This window comes from Saimiri boliviensis, chromosome 4 (genome assembly GCF_048565385.1).
Source record: "Saimiri boliviensis isolate mSaiBol1 chromosome 4, mSaiBol1.pri, whole genome shotgun sequence".
NCBI classification, from domain to species: domain Eukaryota; kingdom Metazoa; phylum Chordata; class Mammalia; order Primates; family Cebidae; genus Saimiri; species Saimiri boliviensis.
The window spans coordinates 96,230,170-96,250,395 of record NC_133452.1 but is presented as its reverse complement, the minus strand read 5'-3'; the positions used below and the strand labels follow the sequence as shown (position 1 = coordinate 96,250,395).

General features: G+C 37.1%; 1 protein-coding gene across 7 annotated transcripts in view; it reads left to right on the top strand.

Annotated features, from left to right (window-relative positions):
- Nucleotides 1-20,226, top strand: part of PKHD1 (PKHD1 ciliary IPT domain containing fibrocystin/polyductin) — a 553,193-nt gene that overhangs the window by 430,010 nt on the left and 102,957 nt on the right. For all 7 annotated transcript variants that reach the window (XM_074397885.1, XM_074397887.1, XM_074397886.1 and 4 more), the window contains one exon: nucleotides 9,567-10,584. In XM_074397885.1, the coding sequence (XP_074253986.1) occupies nucleotides 9,567-10,584 (1,018 nt within the window). The remainder of the gene's footprint in view (nucleotides 1-9,566; nucleotides 10,585-20,226) is intronic.

Here is a 20,226-nt window from a genome sequence, read left to right as displayed (position 1 = left end):
GTCAGCCACCATCACTTCAATTTTGTAGAAATGCAAAGGCACGCAGAAAAGGAGAAAAACTTTATAGTGGAGAAAAGGGAAAGCTTCAGGTTAAAGCTTTGATCCCCTGTTGGAAGGGGGAAGCTGGAGACAGGCAAACTAGAAATGAGGCATCCTATGTGCTTGGTTATGGATACACATTTGGCTTTCTCTAATTGGTTCTAAGTTGGAAACTGAGGCAAAAATTGGGGCATTATCAAGAAAAACAGGAAAGCTGACAGTTATTAATGAAGTACTTCCTGTTTGGGGATGGTTGTTTCAGGGGTTAGTATTTGGTCTTCTAGAACTGGTTACTGCTGCTTGTGAGTCAGAGTTCTATTTTTCTATTTGGTCTAGACATTGTTAGTTTGTATATTATCTCTCATTGTTCATCTCATCTTCAACTCCTCAACTCTTCTCTAGAAGAATGCCAGACACATAGAAGGCCTTCAGTAAATACTAGATATTGTTGTTAGTATTTCTATCAGGTATGCTTTCTTCCCCACTGTACGTTACTACTCACTGACACAGTGATAACATTGAAATTGTCATGACCACCGACTTTCAAAATCATGAACTTAAGTACTCTACTTTCAAGGAATAATTCAGGTCTTTCTAACTCAGTTGTTCAAGAGCCCTTTCCTAGTGGCATTAAACCCATCACCACGTGCATATTTCTAACACGAGTGCCTTCCCTTCATTTCCCTTCCTATGCAGCTGAAATGACTCTGACTCTGTTAAATATTGAGCTATGCTTCCTTAACATTAGTTCTTTGTGTATACCTTTGATACCTGTGACTCTTTGTCCTTGGCATAGCCAGGTATGAACTCAGCCTTGAATAAACTCAGACATTCTATTCGTCCATTCCATCTTACTGAGCATAGCCAGGTATGAACTCAGCCTTGAATAAACTCAGACATTCTATTTGTCCATTCCATCTTACTGGGTATAGCCAGGTATGAACTCAGCCTTGAATAAACTCAGACATTCTATTCGTCCATTCCATCTTACTGGGTATAGCCAGGTATGAACTCAGCCTTGAATAAACTCAGACATTCTATTCGTCCATTCCATCTTACTGGGTATAGCCAGGTATGAACTCAACCTTGAATAAACTCAGACATTCTATTCGTCCATTCCATCTTACTGGGTATAGCCAAGGCTTGTACTCATATTTGTACATTCTCTACAATACAGGCAGACTGAACTTTCTGTGAAGATGATAAAGATTAGGTATAAGGGTCTTCACTTGCACGGGCCCCTTCCAAGGCTCCAAAATGAATCTCAGTTATGTGTTTGCATAGACCTGTGTTTTTGTAAAATTTTCAAAACTAAGATATTTTAACCAGAATTAGAATAATTCTTTCTACTCTAAATATTCCTTTATCATAAGTGGTGTGGGGTTGGGTGACAGTGGACTAACTACAGCATTTTTGAAATCTAGCTAAGGGGATGTTGATTTGGACATGCATTTTGTTTGGGTTTAGTAGGGTGTGATTTGTGTGGTTCCTAATCACGTCTATGTAAAATTAGTACTAGACCTCTGTGTCAACTTACCCAGTGTTGCAACACACAGGAGCTAGACCCTAGGTCGAACTGCATTATGAATATATCCTCAATCATGAGGAGAAAGTGAAAGGGAGCAGAGAGGTAGGCTTGGGGTAACAGTGTAATAAAAGCTACTCTGTCAACATTTATTCAAGTATTACCGCTCATACATGAGAAAACCTTTCTAAGAGACTTCTCACATTTGACAAAAATTCTAAACATTTATACATACCCATAATGAGTTGTGAAGCTAAAAGGAATTCTTCTAAAGTATCAATGAAATTATGGAAAATAAATGTCAATCATCCAAGTCAAGCTATAGAAAAAACCAAATTATCTGTCTATTTTCTTTATAAAAAATATGACAACATTGTTGTCATATAAGGAAGCAACACAACAGTCATAATAAAATACAGGAAAAATACAGAGTATCATGAGCTGGGTAGTATTAATAAACATATTACTTTTATCTAGATTTTTATCATGTTTGTGGTACTTATGAGGTTTTATAAACATAATTGTGTTGTGATTTTTTTTTCTCATTTAAAATAATTCATTCTCACTCCAAATTTTGAATTCATAACTTTATACCCACTTTTAGAGAATGGTTCCCTCACATTGTATAAGCGCTAAAATAACAAAAAGACTGGGTCTGTACCTCTTTCACAGTGACTGTTTTATACCATCTTCTCAATCCACAAACATCTGACCCAACTTCCCTGATCCTCTCTTCTCAGCCCCCAGCACTCACCCTCATACTTGACTTTCTGTTGATGACCATGCTTGCCTCACACCTCTCGGCAAAGAGAGTGCCTTCAATCTCCCACCTTCTTCCACCTGCACTTAAACTCTCTGCCCTCCCTCTTGCTCCACGAGAGATGAAGTCTTTCAACCTATCCAATCCCATCTTTTTTTTTTTTTTAAAGGGCTATGGACCCCAGTTCTTCCTTAGCCTCTCAGAGAGCTTACTGTGTCAATCATCCACTTCCTCTAACATTAGTCCCTGTTTTTGTGTGTTGTCTTTTATCTATAGCACCTAAGCTTTCATCTAAACCTAACAATCTACCTTTTTGAAATGTGCATTTTAAGAGACTCTGAATTATAATATCTATGCATTAGCTGCTTCTCACAATTTCATTGTGTCAGACTAGTTTACTCCAATAACATTAAAAATTAATTATTTAAAAAAAAACTACTTTTCAGCTCATGTGAAGCATGCCATTTCTATATAATCCTTATTGTCAAAATTCTAAGGTAGAAATTACTGCTTAAATAGACTTGTACTATCAGAGATGACTAATGTTTGGTGGTATTATTTAATTTGTGGGAGTTTTGGGGGTCTGTTTTAACTTTCTTTATAAAAGGAAATTTTTCTACTTATCTACAATAATGTATTTGCTGTACAGATCGTTTTTCCCTTTGGTGGGTAAAGCTACTTGTATATAGCTTCATCTCTATAAAGAGTTTGGGGCAGTCACATCTCAATCAGTATTCTCATGCTACTATCAAAGAAACCTCAGCTCTGACTTCTGAGAAACAGTGGGCTAGAGAAACAGTATATTTATCACAAGCCTGCATAGCTTTAAAATATAATTTATTTGTTATTTATTACAGATTTTTTGTACAGTACTTTTCCTAGGGTAGAAAAAATTGTAAAAGTTTATATTCTGGAGAAAAGATATCTTACTTGTTTTATGTTTTGTCAAGAAGATCTGAACCAAAAAAGTAAGTAGTCTTTATTCTTATCTTGGATCAAAATGAGTATATTTTTCATTTTTTGGGAGTGTAGAAAGGAAAACATGGTGAGAATATTTTATAATAACTAATATTTGATGAAACTTTTTATTTAAATAAGAAGATATTAATTATCAACTTTGTGAAGGTAATAGGGATAAATCTCCAACCAGATATGAGAAGTTGAAATCCATTTGGTCCTTTCATAGCAAGGTATTCATACATAAAGGTTTAAAACATAAAAATAGGAGAAAATAGGAATAAAAACAATGTATGTAATTGGCACTGCACTAATTCCTTTGCAATCAAGAAGGTAATTGGCTAAGTTTAAACAGGCAAATAACTAACACATAGTTGAGAAGCTTGGCATTTGATCGCTAGTTTTTTTTTTTTTTTTTTTTGAGGAGGAGTTTCACTCTTGTTACCCAGGCTGGAGTGCAATGGCGGGATCTCGGCTCACCGCAACCTCCGCCTCCTGGGTTCAGGCAATTCTCCTGCCTCAGCCTCCTGAGTAGCTGGGATTACAGGCACACGCCACCATGCCCAGCTAATTTTTTGTATTTTTAGTAGAGACGGGGTTTCACCATGTTGACCAGGATAGTCTCGATCTCTTGACCTCCTGATCCACCCGCCTTGGCCTCCCAAAGTGCTGGGATTACAGGCTTGAGCCACCGTGCCCGGCCTTGATCGCTAGTTTTAGCAGAGTGTTTAATAACAACAATATGGCAACTAGCTCCTTTTGTTGAAGAGAGAGGAGCCATAGTAACAAAATCTTACTGCATGCACAAAGAATCCAAATAAATGTTTATTCAACTCCTTACCACAATCTAGGGTTTGTAATTAAATTTATACAAAGTTCCAATGGGTTATGAACATTGGTGACTTCATTTTCTGTCATCTTATTCCTGAGTTTCCTCATGGGCCTGAGCTAAACTTGCCAGGATGTGCAAGTGCTCTGCGTCACACACTTTCAGCTGAGATTGTGCCCTCTCAGGTTGCAATCCTGCACCATTCAAACCCATCTCTTTTTTGTCCATTTCTTTCCTTCTCAAGCTCTTGCCTTCTACCTAGGTAGTTTGTCATACTCTATTTTATCCAGTGTCATGACTGAATAGTGGAATGGGGAACCCTGGATCCTTAGGGCAGAAATGTCTTCGGTGACCAGCCTTTATGATGGATTGGCTTCTGGGTGGAATATGTAAAAGTAAATAAATAAATAAGTTAAAATGAACTTTATCATTGCACCTCTTTGAAAGAATACATCCTACTAATATAGCTCCTGTATGTTATTACTCTAAAAAATGTGAATTGCATTCTAAATGGCCTGTTTTTGTTATTTTGGCCTTGGAAGGTACCTGTCTTAAGGAATGAAGGTGTGCAAGAATAACTCATGTTTCTCCATATGTATTTATTTAATGAATAAATGAATTATCCCAAAAATGCCTTATTACAACAGAATCTGTTGTGGACAAATCAACTATGTGATACAATAGCAGAAGAAAATTTATAGAAATATAGTCAGCCATAATTTCAATCTTATGGATACATATGACATAGATGCATTATAATATTGACCTAACATGTATTAGGAATAAATTTAGAGGACAATACAATAATTTTTTGTGATATATTCAGTTATTATTGTTATGCTGAGTTGGCTTAAAATGTGTTTGTACTATAGAGTAAAAGTTATAATTAGACACCTGGCAAGAACAAATAAAGTGATTTGAAGAATAGGAATTTTGAAAAGGACATTACGTATTAATCAGCTAATACATATTAAAAGCATCTACTGTGTTTGAGGTAGAATGTTGACCCTTGTGGTGATTTAGAGATGAGACACTGTCCCTGGCCTGGAGAAATAACCCTTAAGAACACTGATGTCTACAATACGTGATTAATCAAATTATATACAGTTAAATGGTAGCAGAGAATGATTGAGAATCATCAATAAAGGAAATGATTGTTTTATTTTAATTATTCATAATTCTAACAGAAATGTACATCTGTAGAGGTCACTTTAAGACATTATATCTCCTAGATGAGAAGCAGGAAGAACAAAGCCAGAGATTCATAAAATGGGATGGAATGTGAGTGATTAATCAGTGACATCAACATGACTTAAAAAAAATGTGTAGAAAGGGTAGTTAGCTGCCAAGTTTGGAAAAGGAAAACCACTGTGATTCAAGGATTTTCCAAGAGGAAATGTTACCTAACTATCTTATTTGGAAAAGATATAACTGTAGTAGAGATTGGTCTGTGAGGATCCCAAAACAAAATTTCTAGGACCAGTAAGACCATGAAATTAATTCCCTTCACACTGGATTCATGCTTCTGAAGACAACCCTTGATTAACATTAGAGTTATCCTATTATATAATCATAGGGAAGAAACACTATGTTAAAGTGACTATTACTTTAAATTTGATAATTCATTTTTTCTTTAATCATTTAGCATTCAATGTAATGAATCTAATTTTATTAAGAGACATAGAACAGGTCAAAATTTCTGTTTTATCTTGTGTCAATTTTAAAGAAATTTGTCTACATCTAAGTTGTTGAATATGTTGGCAAAAATTCATTTATAATAGTTTCTTATTTTTTATCTGCAGGATCTGTAATGGTAATTATTCTTTCACTCTTGAAATTGGTGGTTCATATTCTCTTTTTATGTTGGGTAGTCTAGGAAAGGGTTAGTCAATTTTGTTTCTGTTTTCTGAGAACCGCTTTCTTTGTTGTTTTATTTTGTTTTGTTGTTGTTTGTTTCTTTTCTGCTTCACTGATTTCTGCTATCGTATTGATTATTTCCTTTCTTTGACTTTTCTGTGCTCTTTTCCTAAATTCCTTAAATTGTTTTTTTTTTTTTTTTTTTTTTTTTTTTTTTTTTTTTTTTTTTGTCATGCAGGTCTTTTATTTTCTTCCAGCTTTCATGAGGCTGGTTAGGATATATTATACAACGTGATGTTTCAATATACACACACATTGTGAATGCTAATTAACATATCCTTTACCTCTTAGTTACCTTTCTGCTTGTGTGTATGTGTGTGTGTGTTGAGAATATTTAAGATCTACCTTCTTAGCAAATTTTAATTCTACCATGCAGTATTATTAACTACAGTCACCATGCTGTCTATTATATCTTTTTTCTGAAGTCTTAAGGTAGTACCATAGGGCATTTCTCTTAGACGATTCTTTGCTTATATAAGCATTTAACACTATAAATTCCCCCATAAGGTTGGGCATGGTGGCTCACGCCTGTAATCCCAGCACTTTGGGAGGCCGAGGCGGGTGGATCACAAGGTCAAGAGATCGAGACCATCCTGGTCAACATGGTGAAACTTCGACTCTACTAAAAATACAAAAATTAGCTGGGCATGGTGGTGCGTGCCTGTAATCCCAGCTACTCAGGAGACTGAGGCAGGAGAATTGCGTGAACCAGGAGGCGGAGGTTGTGGTGAGCCGAGATCGCGCCATTGCACTCCAGCCTGGGTAGCAAGAGTGAAACTCCATCTCAAAAAAAAAAAAAAAAAATTCCCCCATAAAAGTACTGTTTTAACTTCATTCCAAAATATTAATATGGTAGGATTATAATTATTATTGTTTTAAATATTTTGTAATATTCCTTGTGACTTTTAATCATCCCTGTTTTTGCTGTTATTGTTAAAAAAGAAGTAATGAACCATGTTCCCTACTCCTGAAGCAACACTTTAGTGGTTAAATTTAGTGACACCATGGACAGGTTTAGCATAGATTTATAATTATATTAAATGAATGGAAGGATATAGAAAAGGCTAGATTATCCTCAAATCTAGTATTTCCTACATTAAAATAATTTGATTTTTTTCCACTTCTTAGGCTACTTTGATGCACTTGCACTAAGGCAAATTTTAAAAATCTAGAAAACAATACAGAATAATTTTATGAATATAAATTTTAAATCAAAGAAATTCTTTGTTGGAAGATAAAATATCCCTGTGGTTTCAAAACAAGAACTATTCCAGGTTCACAGAGGGAATATTAGGGATGGTGAAAATAATGAATAATGCAGTTCCTGTAAATATTTATATTAACCTTCACCATCCTCAACTTGGGCTCTTCAATATCAACAACTTCCCAAGTTACTAATTTCTTCGTTTCCTCCTCTTTTATTTCTTTATTTTTTATGTTTAGGGAAAAGTAAAGTATGATAAAATTATATAGTTTGACATCTAAACTCTTTCACGATTAGTCAGACACACCTCTTCAATTTTAATCTGCCTCCACAATTTCTCTATTCCACCCATTCCCTCCATCTACCTCTTCTCCCACTCACTTAGATGTTACTACCCTTCTCTTGTACCCTATTTCTATTATGGAGTTATGATATTGTGAGATTATATATCCATATATATATCTGGATCTGGATCTATATATTCTATATCTATAGCTAGATCTACATAGATATAGATATATAATATATATATTATATATGTATATATATATATAATTACACTGTCAGTATCTGACACAATTTGATGTTCATTAATTAATATTTTATCAGATTATAGATGATGGTGAGAATGATGGATTACAAATCATCATGTAGATATATATCTACCTACATAGGTATATCTATATATCTACATATATAGGTATATCCAGATATATAGATAGATATATCTAGATAGATAGATACAGATACAGATATAGATATAGATACAGATATCTATAGATATCTGTCTGATTCCTGAGGCAGAGCTACCAAAATCGGTAGTGCTATGAGACTCTTCTGTTCGAGTATCTGATCTTTGATTCTGGTTGCTGATTTGATCTTTGACTCTGGTTGCTAAGATGTTTGTAATTTCCTGAGTCATAGAAACATCTGATACACAGTTCCTAAATCCCTTGGAATTTCCTGGGTGATAGGAGTGTCTTTTCTTCTTTTTTTTTTTTTTTTTTTTTTTTTTTTGAGACAGAGTTTCGCTCTTGTTACCCAGGCTGGAGTGCAATGGCGCGATCTCGGCTCACCGCAACCTCCACCTCCTGGGTTCAGGCAATTCTCCTGCCTCAGCCTCCTGAGTAGCTGGGATTACAGGCACGCACCACCATGCCCAGCTAATTTTTTGTATTTTTAGTAGAGACGGGGGTTTCACCATGTTGACCAGGATGGTCTTGATCTCTTGACCTCGTGATCCACCCACCTCGGCCTCCAGGAATGTCTTTTTTTCTAATGAGCACATGGCCCAACTACTGGATAGCCTTAGGATGGGGTTAGTTGCCAGGGCAACCAACCATGTGACTAGAGGGTTGGAACGTTAAGCCTCATCTCCTCACCACCCTCATCCTAGGGGAAGGGAGAGGGTCTGAAGGTTCAGTCAGTTACCAACAACCATTAATTTAGTCAATCATACCTACATAATGAAGCCTCCATGAAAGCTCAAAAGCACAGGATTGGGAGAGAGCTTTCAGTTGGCTGAATACATGAAAGTGTCTGGAAGGTGAAGCATGCAGAGAGGGCATGGAAGCTCCATGCCTCTTCCCTCATGCCTTGTCCTATGCATCTCTTTCATCTGTCTGTTCATCTGCATCTTTTGTAATATCCTTTATAATAAACGAGAAAACGTAAGTAAATGTTTCCCTGAGTTTTGTGAGCCTCTCTAGCAAATTAATTGAATTCAAGGAGGGCGTCATGAGAGCCCTGATTTATAGCCAGTTGTTCAGAAGCGCAGACCACAACCTGGGACTTGCAATTGGCATATGAAATGGGGGTACTTTTGTAAGACTGAACCCTTCCCTCGTGGAGTCTACACTAACCTTGTTCAGTATCAGAATTGGGTTAAATTATATGACACCCATTTTGTATCCACTGGAGAATTCGTTGTTGGTGTAGAGAAATACCTATGCATTTGGTGACCAGAGGTGAAGTATTTTGGGTTATATGGCCCTTGTTTTTTCCTCAGGGCCCCTTAATGATTATGATTTTCATTGTCTTGATTCTTTTACTTCTTCAACTCCTTTTCTTGGTTATTATCTCCATTATTAATTTTAAATAACATATTATGTAACATATTTTTAAATATATTGAAGAACTATTATTTAATGTATTTATCTTTTTATATTTTGTCCCAGTCTTCCTTATACTTTCTTATACTCTCAGTATCTGGCACAATTAGATATTTAATAAATATTTTATCAGATTATAGATGATGGGGAAAGTGATGGATTACAAATCATCATTGAGAGATTGTAACTCATAAACTGCTTGTTTTGTTTCTTTTCTTTTATAGGTACATTTAGAGAAGAACAGAAATGTACATACCGATTTCTGATGCAGGGATTTATCTGCAAACAGACTGACCAAGTGGTCCTAGTTCTTGATAGTGCTAATGCCACTTGGGCAAACCAGAAGTTATACCCAGTTGTATCTGTGACTAGTGGTTTTGTTGACATCTTTAGTAGTGTAAATGCCAATTTTCCCTGCTCTACCTCTGGGTCGGCGTCTACTTTCTATTCTATCTTACCCACCCAGCAAATCACCAAGGTCTGCTTCATGGATCAAACTCCTCAAGTTTTACGGTTTTTTCTATTGGGGAACAAAAGTACCTCCAAGCTTCTCTTGGCTGTATTTTACCATGAACTCCAGAGCCCTCACGTCTTCTTAGGGGAAAGTTTTATTCCACCCACTCTGGTTCAGTCGACTTCCTTATTGCTGAATGAATCTACTGGTGCCAACTATTTCAGCATCATGGATAACCTCTTGTATGTTGTCCTACAAGGAGAGGAGCCCATTGAAATACGCTCAGGTGTTTCCATTCACTTGGCCCTCATTGTTATGGTTTCAGTCTTAGAAAAGGGCTGGGAAATAGTAATGCTTGAAAGACTAAGTAATTTCTTACAGATTGGCCACAACCAAATCAGATTTATTCATGAGATGCCTGGCCAAGAAGAGACTTTAAAGGCCATTGCTGACAGTAGAGCAAAAAGAAAGCGCAATTGCCCTACTGTGACTTGTGCTAGTCATTATAGAAGAGTCAGTCAACGTAGACCTCTCATGATGGAAATGAACTCATACAGGGTTTCATCACCAACAACTGTGGAAACTATCTCAAAAGTGATTGTCATCGAAATTGGTGATTTGCCAGCAGTAAGGAGCAATGGAATGATTTCATCCTTATCAAGTAACAAATTACAGAATTTGGCTCATCAAGTCATCACTGCTCAACAGACCGGAATACTAGAGAATGTTCTGAACATGCCTATTGGGGCCTTACTAGTTACTCAGTCAAAGGGAGTCATTGGCTATGGGTAAGTACTAGTTATATTCACATCCAAATGAGGGCTGATTTCTTAGGTCCATATTGACATATGTTGCAAATGTCAATCTACTTACACTGAATCATATAACTCGTCTGCTTTTTAAGATAAGAATAAAAATTCAGAGTCATTTAAACACTTAAATTCTTAGTTTTTAGATTCTGTATTAAATTCATATTTTTCATGATTATTCTATTTTGAAGATTGTAGAAAACATTGTATTTTTATTCCTTAAAGTGAAAAGCATGTAGGAAGAGATTTTTTTGAAGCAATTTGTTTTTAGTTCATTTGTCCATTTATTTATTTATTTATTTAATGAATTTAAGCAATGGGCTAGGTTCTAGGGTTGCTAAGGTGAAATATATGTTATTCTGTTGCTACTGCTATGTCATTTTATTTGTGATAGTCTTAATAAGCTATTAGTATTTAATGGGTAGTGATTAATTCTATACAACTGTCACCAGTGGATGTGGAATTTGCTAGAATTTAAATGAAAAGCAAAACTAAAAAGAAAACCATGTCTTCACATTTGGAGAAATATTTAGCTAATACATTGACTGTCTTTTTGTACACAGAGTGACATATCCAAATGAAAGTTTAGTTAGTGCTTTTGTGTTTATAATAGAGATAGATGTTCTTCTTTCCTGTTATACATTGATATATAGAGAAGATTTTTTAAAAGTGCAAGCAAATGTTTCTGGATGTGGTTGATTTTAAGGCCTTTGGGAATTGTTAACCTAAAATTAAAAAGTACTCATAGCTTATTATTATTCACAACTTAATCAATTTTGGATATTTTTGTCAACTATGAAACCTTCACCATGTTAGTGACATCATTATAATATTATGTATGGCGGTATGAGAATTAGGATGCTCAAATAAATAATGCTGATGTATCTTAGCTTATATTTAGATATCTTTCTTTCAGCCCAATTTTATTTAGATCCTACTGAGTTCTTGTAAGTATATTATAAGTATACATATAGGCATAATTTTTCTCTAGCAAGAGAATCAGTTTGTTGCTTAATTTTACTTAGATTTTACAGTACTGAGCTTTTTAATAGGTCATAATTCCAAAATGACCTATTTTGTATAAAAGAAGAGTCAGTGAATGTATTATGCTTTTAACTAGAAACAGAAAAGTCAATGAGTAGAAGTAATAGAGGTACATCAGAGGAAAACCAGCAGAGAGTGGATCCAGCACAGGTATAAGCACACGTATATGCAGGGCATGCCATTCTATGATGAGGAAGTGAAACAGCTTCAGGGGAAAGATCACTTTTATTTATCACCCACCATTTGTCATAGCCATCATGGTTTTTACTTTTGACTCAGCTATTTCTGATTTAATAAGAAACAGCTGAATGTTTGTAATATAGCATTGATTTTCTTTTGGAATATGTTCTATCCCCCATCTCTCTCTTTTTCTTTGGTATTTTAAAAGACATTTTCTAGACATAGGAAAGACAAAGAGCAAATCTCCCAAAGATAAGGAAGTGCTGCTTCTTAAGTATAGCTGAACAAATCTCTCCAGAATGAGAAATGCCATATCCTATGGCATTCAAGGAGTTTTAGTGACGTTTCCCATGTTTCCTAGTGTTGCACAGTATGATATACATACACAGACACACACACACACACACGCACACACAGAAAGAGAGAGACACACACACATCCTGACACAGGTTCCAGGGCCAGTCTTCTTTCTTTCAGCTTTGATCACAGTCAGCTGGGTCTTCCATTGAACTCACTGGAGAGCTATTGACAAGCCAATGAATTGACTTGAGCCAGCAGAAATGAGTCTAGAATGCAACCCTTGGAAAAGTACCAAGGATATTCTCCCATGGTTTGCTCTTGTTAATTTAATGGGGTTATGTGCATTTCAGCAAATTCAGGCCATATTGGACACATTTTTCTAAGAAAGTACTAGCTATTTTCAAAAGCTACCAACTTTTGGTCAGGTGTGATGACTCATGCCTGTAATCTCAGCACTTTGGGAGGTGGAGGTGGGTGTGGGCGGAGAGCTTGAGCCCAGGAGTTTGAGACTGGCCTGGGAAACATGGTGAAACCCCATCTCTACAAAAATACAAAATTAGCTGGACGTGATGGCACATGACTGTTGGAAGGCTGAGTTGGGAGGATTGTTTGAGCCTGGGAGACAGAGGTTGCAATGCACTGAGATCGTGCCATTGCATTCCAGCCTGGGCAACAGAGCCAGATCCTGTCTCCAAGAAAAAAAAAAAAAAAGCTACAAACTCTGTTTTGTGGGAAGAAATGGAGTAGTTATCTACTTTTAAAGTAAATACACAGTGAATTTGTTTCTTCTTCTGGTCTTTAACCTCCTCTAGAGGCGTCTGGATTCAAGCTTCCTCTGCTTAGCTAAGTTTTCCAACTTACAAAACTTTGTTGACTTCTGCTGTCATTTCTTGTCTCCTTGCTTGTTTTCTTTATTCTTGATTTAAACAATTTTTATTCATTTTTATTTTTTTGATAATTTCAGTGGAATTTATAGAGGGAGCAAAGATAAACACATTGTTCAATATGCCCTTTTAAAACTAGAGGTTCCCCAGCAGAATTTTATTTCTGTTCACTCTCTTTGATCTGGATCCTGGCAGGACACAATTTATATTGCTTGTTTTCCTTTCAGTAGAAGCTTGACTTTGCTCCCTTGAATATCCTTTCCTCCTTTCTCTTCTCCCTCTCTCTCTCTTGCCTCATTCATTCCCCCCCCAAAAAAAAGTCTACATAATATTCTTTGCCATATAAAATTAAATATCTGTGTATCTCTTATAAAAGCTTGGATATTAAAATGCCAAAGCAGTCTATGTTTGGCAGAATTTCTAAAATGACTTACCAAAATATGCCTCTCTAATACCCCAAACCTATAAATATGATGACTTAGCACTCTTGTTATTATACTGTTATGTAGCACAGTTGATCTTAAGAGATGGAGAATATCCTGAATTATCAAGGTGGGCCCAATCAAAGACATGGGCCCCTAAAAAAGGAAGAGCTTTCTCCAGCTATGGCAGAAGAGGAAGGCAAGAGAGATTCCAAATGTGAGGATTTGATGTGTAGGGGATTTTAAGATGGAAGGAATCACATGAAAAGGAATCAGGTAGATTCTGTGAGTAGAGAGTGAATTTCAGCTGACAGCCAGTGTGGAAATAGGGACCACAGGGACCTCAGTTCTTTTAGTTTTTAAAGTTTTTAAAAAATGTACTTTAAGTTCTGGCATACATGTGCAGAATGTGCAGGTTTGTTACACAGGTATACATGTATGGTGGTTTGCTGCACCTATCAACCAGTCATTAGATTTTAAGCTCTGCACACATTAGGTATTTGTCCTAATGCTCTCCCTCCTCTGACAGGCCCTAGTGTGTGATGTTCCCCTCCCTGTGTCCATGTGTTCTCATTGTTCAACTCCCACTTATGAGTGAGAACATGTGGTGTTTGGTTTTCTGTTCCTGTGTCAGTTTGCTGAGAATGATGGCTTCTAGCTTCATCCATGTCTCTGCAAAGGACATGAACTCATCATTTTTATGACTGCATAATATTCCATGGTGCATATGTGCCACAATTTCTTTATCCAGTCTATCATTGATGGGCATTTGGGTTGGTTCCAAGTCTCTGCTATTGTGAACAGTGCTGCAATAAACATACATGTGCATGTGTCTTTATAGAATAATTTATAATCCTTTGGGCATATACCCAGTAATGGGATTGCTGGGTCAAGTGGTATTTCTAGTTCAACACACTCTCTTCTACAATGGTTGAACTAATTTACACTCCCACCAACAGTGTAAAAGTGTTCCTATTTTGCTGTAGCCTCATCAGCATCTGTTGTTTCCTGACTTTTTAATAATCGCCATTCTGACCGGTATGAGATGGTACCTCATTGTGGTTTTGCAGGGACCTCAATTCTATAGTCATAGGAAATGCATTCTTCCAACAACCTGTTTGGAAGTGAATTCTTCCTGAGAGATCCTATACATAAGCAGTAAACTCATCCAAGCCTGTCTGGACTCCTGGCCCATTCCTTGGAGATAACACATTTGTGTTATTGTAAGCCACTGACTGTTGTAATTTGTTATACAGCAATAGAAACTAATATGCTATGTCACATAAAACTCTTGGTTTAAGTCACTGCCTTGAACTTTGGGCTGTGAAAACAGTTACCATGAGGGTGAGCATGACACTGTGGGAGTGTGTATCTGTGTGTGTGCACATACATATGTGTGCATACTTATCACGTTAGTGGCTTTTTAAAGTTCCCCCATTCTGCATAAGGAGCACTGTATTAGGCTGCTTCGGAATAGAGAAGAAAACTAGGAGAGCCAATAAGTGATACAAGTCTATTAACATTCAGTCACCTATAATATTTTCTCTTCTGCATCTTCTCCTTTTTATGTATTCTGGGCACCTGCTTTCTAGAAAACAGCTATTTGGAGCATGAAAGAGTAGAATCTTTCTATTAGCAAGGAAGTACGTTCTTTTCAAGATTGGCAGAATGTTCATCCTAGAGGAGATTCCTATATTGCTGGCTTGTCTCTTTTCTTCCCCATGACATAACCACAACTTTGTCATGAAGGAGTGTTTTTATATCATTTCTTCTTTTCACTACAGTACAAATTTACTACTTTGCTTAATTAGGTGGATGGCAAAATTTATCGTAATCTTATTTCATATTTGTGGCTTTGTGGGAAAGTGAGACGTTCTACATGAGCAAGCTTTCTATGCAGTTAAAAATTGTTTCTTTAATAACAAGCATTTTAAAAAGTCTTCAGCTTTCTTTTTTTTTTATATTGCATTTTAGGTTTTGGGGTACATGTGATGAACATGCAAGATTGTTGCATAGGTACACACTTGGCAGTGTGGTTTGCTGCCTTCCGTCCCCTCACCTGTATCTGTCATTTCTCCCCATGCTATCTCTTCCCACCTCCCCACACCCCCGCCCCTCCCCCATTTCCCCCCAATGGACCCCAGTGTGTAGTGCTCCCCTCCCTGTGTCCATGTGTTCTCGTTGTTCAACACCCACCTATGAGTGAGAATATACAGTGTTTGATTTTCTGCTCTTGTGTCAGTTTGCTGAGAATGATGGTTTCCAGGTTCATCCATGTCCCTACAAAGGACGTGAACTCATCATTTTTGATGGCTGCGTAATATTCCATGGTGTATATGTACCACATTTTCCCTATCCAGTCTATCATCGTTGGGCATTTGGGTTGGTTCCAGGTCTTTGCTATTGTAAACAGTGCTGCAATGAACATTCATGTGCACGTGTCCTTGTAGTAGAATGATTTATAATCCTTTGGATATATACCCAGTAATGGGATTGCTGGGTCAAATGGGATTTCTATTTTTAGGTCCTTGAGGAATTGCCACACTGTCTTCCACAATGGTTGAATTAATTTACATTCCCACCAACAGTGTAAAAGTGTTCCTATTTCTCCACATCCTCTCCAGCATCTGTTGTTTCCCGATTTTTTAATGATCGCCATTCTAACTGGTGTGAGATGGTATCTCAATGTGGTTTTGATTTGCATTTCTCTGATGACCAGTGATGATGAGCATTTTTTCATATGTTTGTTGGCCTCCCGTATGTCTTCTTTTGTAAAGTATCTGTTCATATCCTTCGCCCATTTTTGAATAGGCTTGTTTGTTTTTTTCTTGTAGATCTGCTTTAGTTCTTTGTAAATTCTGGATATCAGCCCCTTGTCAGATGGGTAGGCTGCAAAAATTTTTTCCCATTCTGTTGGTTGCCGATTCACTCTACTGACTGTTTCTTTTGCCGTGCAGAAGCTGTGTAGTTTGATTAGGTCCCATTTGTCTATTTTGGCTTTTGTTACCATTGCTTTTGGCGTTTTGGTCATGAAGTCCTTGCCTACACCTATGTCCTGAATGGTTTTGCCTAGATTTTCTTCTAAGGTTTTTATGGTAATAGGTCTGATGTTTAAGTCTTTAATCCATCTGGAGTTAATTTTGGTGTAAGGTGTCAGGAAGGGGTCCTGTTTCTGCTTTCTGCACATGGCTAGCCAGTTTTCCCAACACCATTTATTAAACAGGGAGTCCTTTCTCCATTGCTTGTTTTTGTCAGGTTTGTCGAAGATCAGATGGTTGTGGGTATGTTGTATTTCCTCTGAGACCTCTGTTCTGTTCCATTGGTCTATATCTCTGTTTTGGTACCAGTACCATGCTGTTTTGATTACTGTAGCCTTGTAGTATAGTTTGAAGTCTGATAGTGTGATGCCTCCTGCTTTGTTCTTTTTGCTTAGAATTGACTTGGCTATGCGGGCTCTCTTTTGGTTCCATATGAAGTTTAAGGTGTTTTTTTCCAGTTCTGTGAAGAAGGTCATTGGTAGCTTGATGGGAATAGCGTTGAATCTGTAAATTACTTTGGGCAGTATGGCCATTTTCACGATGTTGATTCTTCCTAACCATGAACATGGAATGTTTCTCCATCTGTTTGTATCCTCTCTTATTTCGTTGAGCAATGGCTTGTAGTTCTCCTTGAAGAGGTCCTTTACGTTCCTTGTTAGTTGTATTCCTAGGTACTTTATTCTCTTTGTAGCAATTGTGAATGGCAGTTCGTTCTTGATTTGGCTCTCTTGAAGTCTATTACTGGTGTATAGGAATGCTGGTGATTTTCGCACGTTGATTTTGTATCCTGAGACTTTGCTGAAGTTGTTTATCAGTTTCAGGAGATTTTGGGCTGAGATGATGGGGTCTTCCAGATATACAATCATGTCATCTGCAAATAGAGACAATTTGATTTCCTCCTTTCCAATTTGGATACCCTTTATTTCTTTTTCTTGCCTGATTGCTCTGGCTAGAACTTCCAGTACTATATTGAATAGGAGTGGTGAGAGAGGGCACCCTTGTCTAGTGCCAGATTTCAAAGGAATGCTTCCAGTTTTTGCCCATTCAGTATGATATTGGCTGTTGGTTTGTCGTAAATAGTTTTTATTGTTTTGAGATATGTTCCGTCAATACCTAGTTTATTGAGGGTTTTTAGCATAAAGAGTTGTTGAATTTTGTCAAAAGCCTTCTCTGCATCAATTGAGATAATCATGTGGTTTTTGTCTTTGGTTCTGTTTATGTGGTGAATTACGTTTATGGACTTGCGTATGTTGAACCAGCCTTGCATCCCTGGGATGAATCCTACTTGATCATGGTGGATGAGCTTTTTGATATGCTGTTGCAATCGGTTTGCCAGTATTTTATTGAAGATTTTTGCATCTATGTTCATCATGGATATTGGCCTGAAATTTTCTTTTCTTGTTGAGTCTCTGCCGGGTTTTGGTATCAGGATGATGTTTGTTTCGTAAAATGATTTGGGAAGAATTCCCTCTTTTTGGATTGTCTGGAATAGTTTCAGAAGGAATGGTATCAGCTCCTCTTTGTATGTCTGGTAGAATTCAGCTGTGAACCCATCTGGACCTGGGCTTTTTTTGGGTGGTAGGCTCTTTATTGCTGCCTCGACTTCAGACCATGTTATTGGTCTATTCAGGGTTTCGGCTTCTTCCGGGTTTAGGCTTGGGAGGATGCAGGTGTCCAGGAATTTATCCATTTCTTCCAGGTTTACTAGTTTATGTGCATAGAGTTGTTTGTAATAATCTCTGATGATGGTTTGGATTTCTGTGGAATCTGTGGTGATATCCCCTTTATCGTTTTTTATTGCATCAATTTGGTTATTCTCTCTTTTCTTTTTTATTAATCTGGCTAGTGGTCTGTGTATTTTGTAGATCTTTTCAAAGAAGCAGCTCCTGGATTTATTGATTTTTTGAAGAGTTTTTTGTGTCTCTATTTCCTTCAGTTCTGCTCTGATCTTAGTTATTTCCTGTCTTCTGCTAGGTTTTGAGTTTTTTTGATCTTGCTCCTTTAGCTCTTTCAATTTTGATGATAGGGTGTCAATTTTAGATCTCTCCTTTCTTCTCATGTGGGCACTCATTGCTATATATTTTCCTCTAGAGACTGCTTTAAATATGTCCCAGAGATTCTGGTATGTTGTATCTTCGTTCTCATTGGTTTTGAAGAACATCTTTATTTCTGCCTTCATTTCATTGTTTATCCAGTCAACATTCAAGAGCAAGTTGTTCAGTTTCCATGAAGCTGTGCGGTTCTGAGTTAGTTTCTGCATTCTGAGTTCTAACTCGATTGCACTGTGGTCTAAGAGACTGTTTGTTATGATTTCTGTTCTTTTGCACTTGCTGAGGAGTGATTTATTGCCAATTATGTGGTCAATTTTAGAGTAGGTGTGATGTGGTGGTGAGAAGAATGTATATTCTGTGGATTTGGGGTAGAGAGTTCTGTAAATGTCTATTAGGTTTGCTTGTTCCAGGTCTGTATTCAGGTCCTGGATATCCTTGTTGATTTTCTGTCTGGATGATCTGTCTAATATTGACTATGGGGTGTTAAAGTCTCCCACTATTATTGTGTGGGAGTCTAAGTCTCTTTGTAAGTCATTAAGAACTTGCCTTATGTATCTGGGTGCTCCTGTATTGGGTGCGTATATATTTAGGATCGTTAGCTCTTCTTGTTGCAGTGATCCTTTTACCATTATGTAATGTCCTTCTTTGTCTCTTTTGATCTTTGTTGCTTTATAGTCTATTTTATCAGAGATGAGAATTGCAACTCCTGCTTTTTTTGCTCTCCATTTGCTTGGTAGATCTTCCTCCATCCCTTTATTTTGAGCCTTTGTGTATCCTTGCATGTAAGATGGGTTTCCTGGATACAGCACACTGATGGGTTTTGGCTTTTTATCCAATTTGCCAGTCTGTGTCTTTTGATTGGGGCATTTAGTCCATTGACATTTAGGGATAGTATTGTTATGTGTGAATTTGATACTGTCATTTTGATGCTACCTGGCTGTTTTGTTGGTTAGTTGATGCAGCTTCTTGATTGTGTTGATGCTCTTTTACCATTTGGTGTGTTTTTGGAGTGGCTGGTACTGGTTGTTCCTTTATATGTGTAGAGCCTCTTTCAGGAGTTCTTGTAGAGCAGGTTTGGTGGTGATGAAATCTCTGAGTGCTTGCTTGTTCACAAAGGATTTTATTTTTCCTTCACTTATGAAGCGTAGTTTGGCTGGATAGGAGATTCTGGGTTGAAAGTTGTTTTCTTTAAGGATGTTGAATATTGGCCCCCAATCTCTTCTGGCTTGTAGGGTTTCTGCTGAGAGATCTGCTGTGAGTCTAATGGGCTTCCCTTTGTGGGTAACCCGACCTTTCTCTCTGGCTGCCCTTAGCATTTTCTCTTTCATTTCAACCCTGGTGAATCTGACGATTATGTGCCTTGGGGTTGCTCTTCTTGAGGAATATCTTTGTGGTGTTCTCTGTATTTCCTGGATTTGAATATTGGTCTGCCTTGCTAGGTTGGGGAAGTTTTCCTGGATAATATCCTGAAGAGTGTTTTCCAGCTTGGATTCATTCTCTTCATCACATTCAGGTACACCTATCAGACATAGATTAGGTCTTTTCACATAGTCCCACATTTCTTGAAGATTTTGTTCATTCCTTTTTGCGCTTTTTTCTCTGTTCTTGCCTTCTCTTTTTATTTCATTGAGTTGATCTTCGACCTCTGATATCCTTTCTTCTGCTTGGTCAATTCGGCTGTTGAAGCTTGTGCATGCTTCAC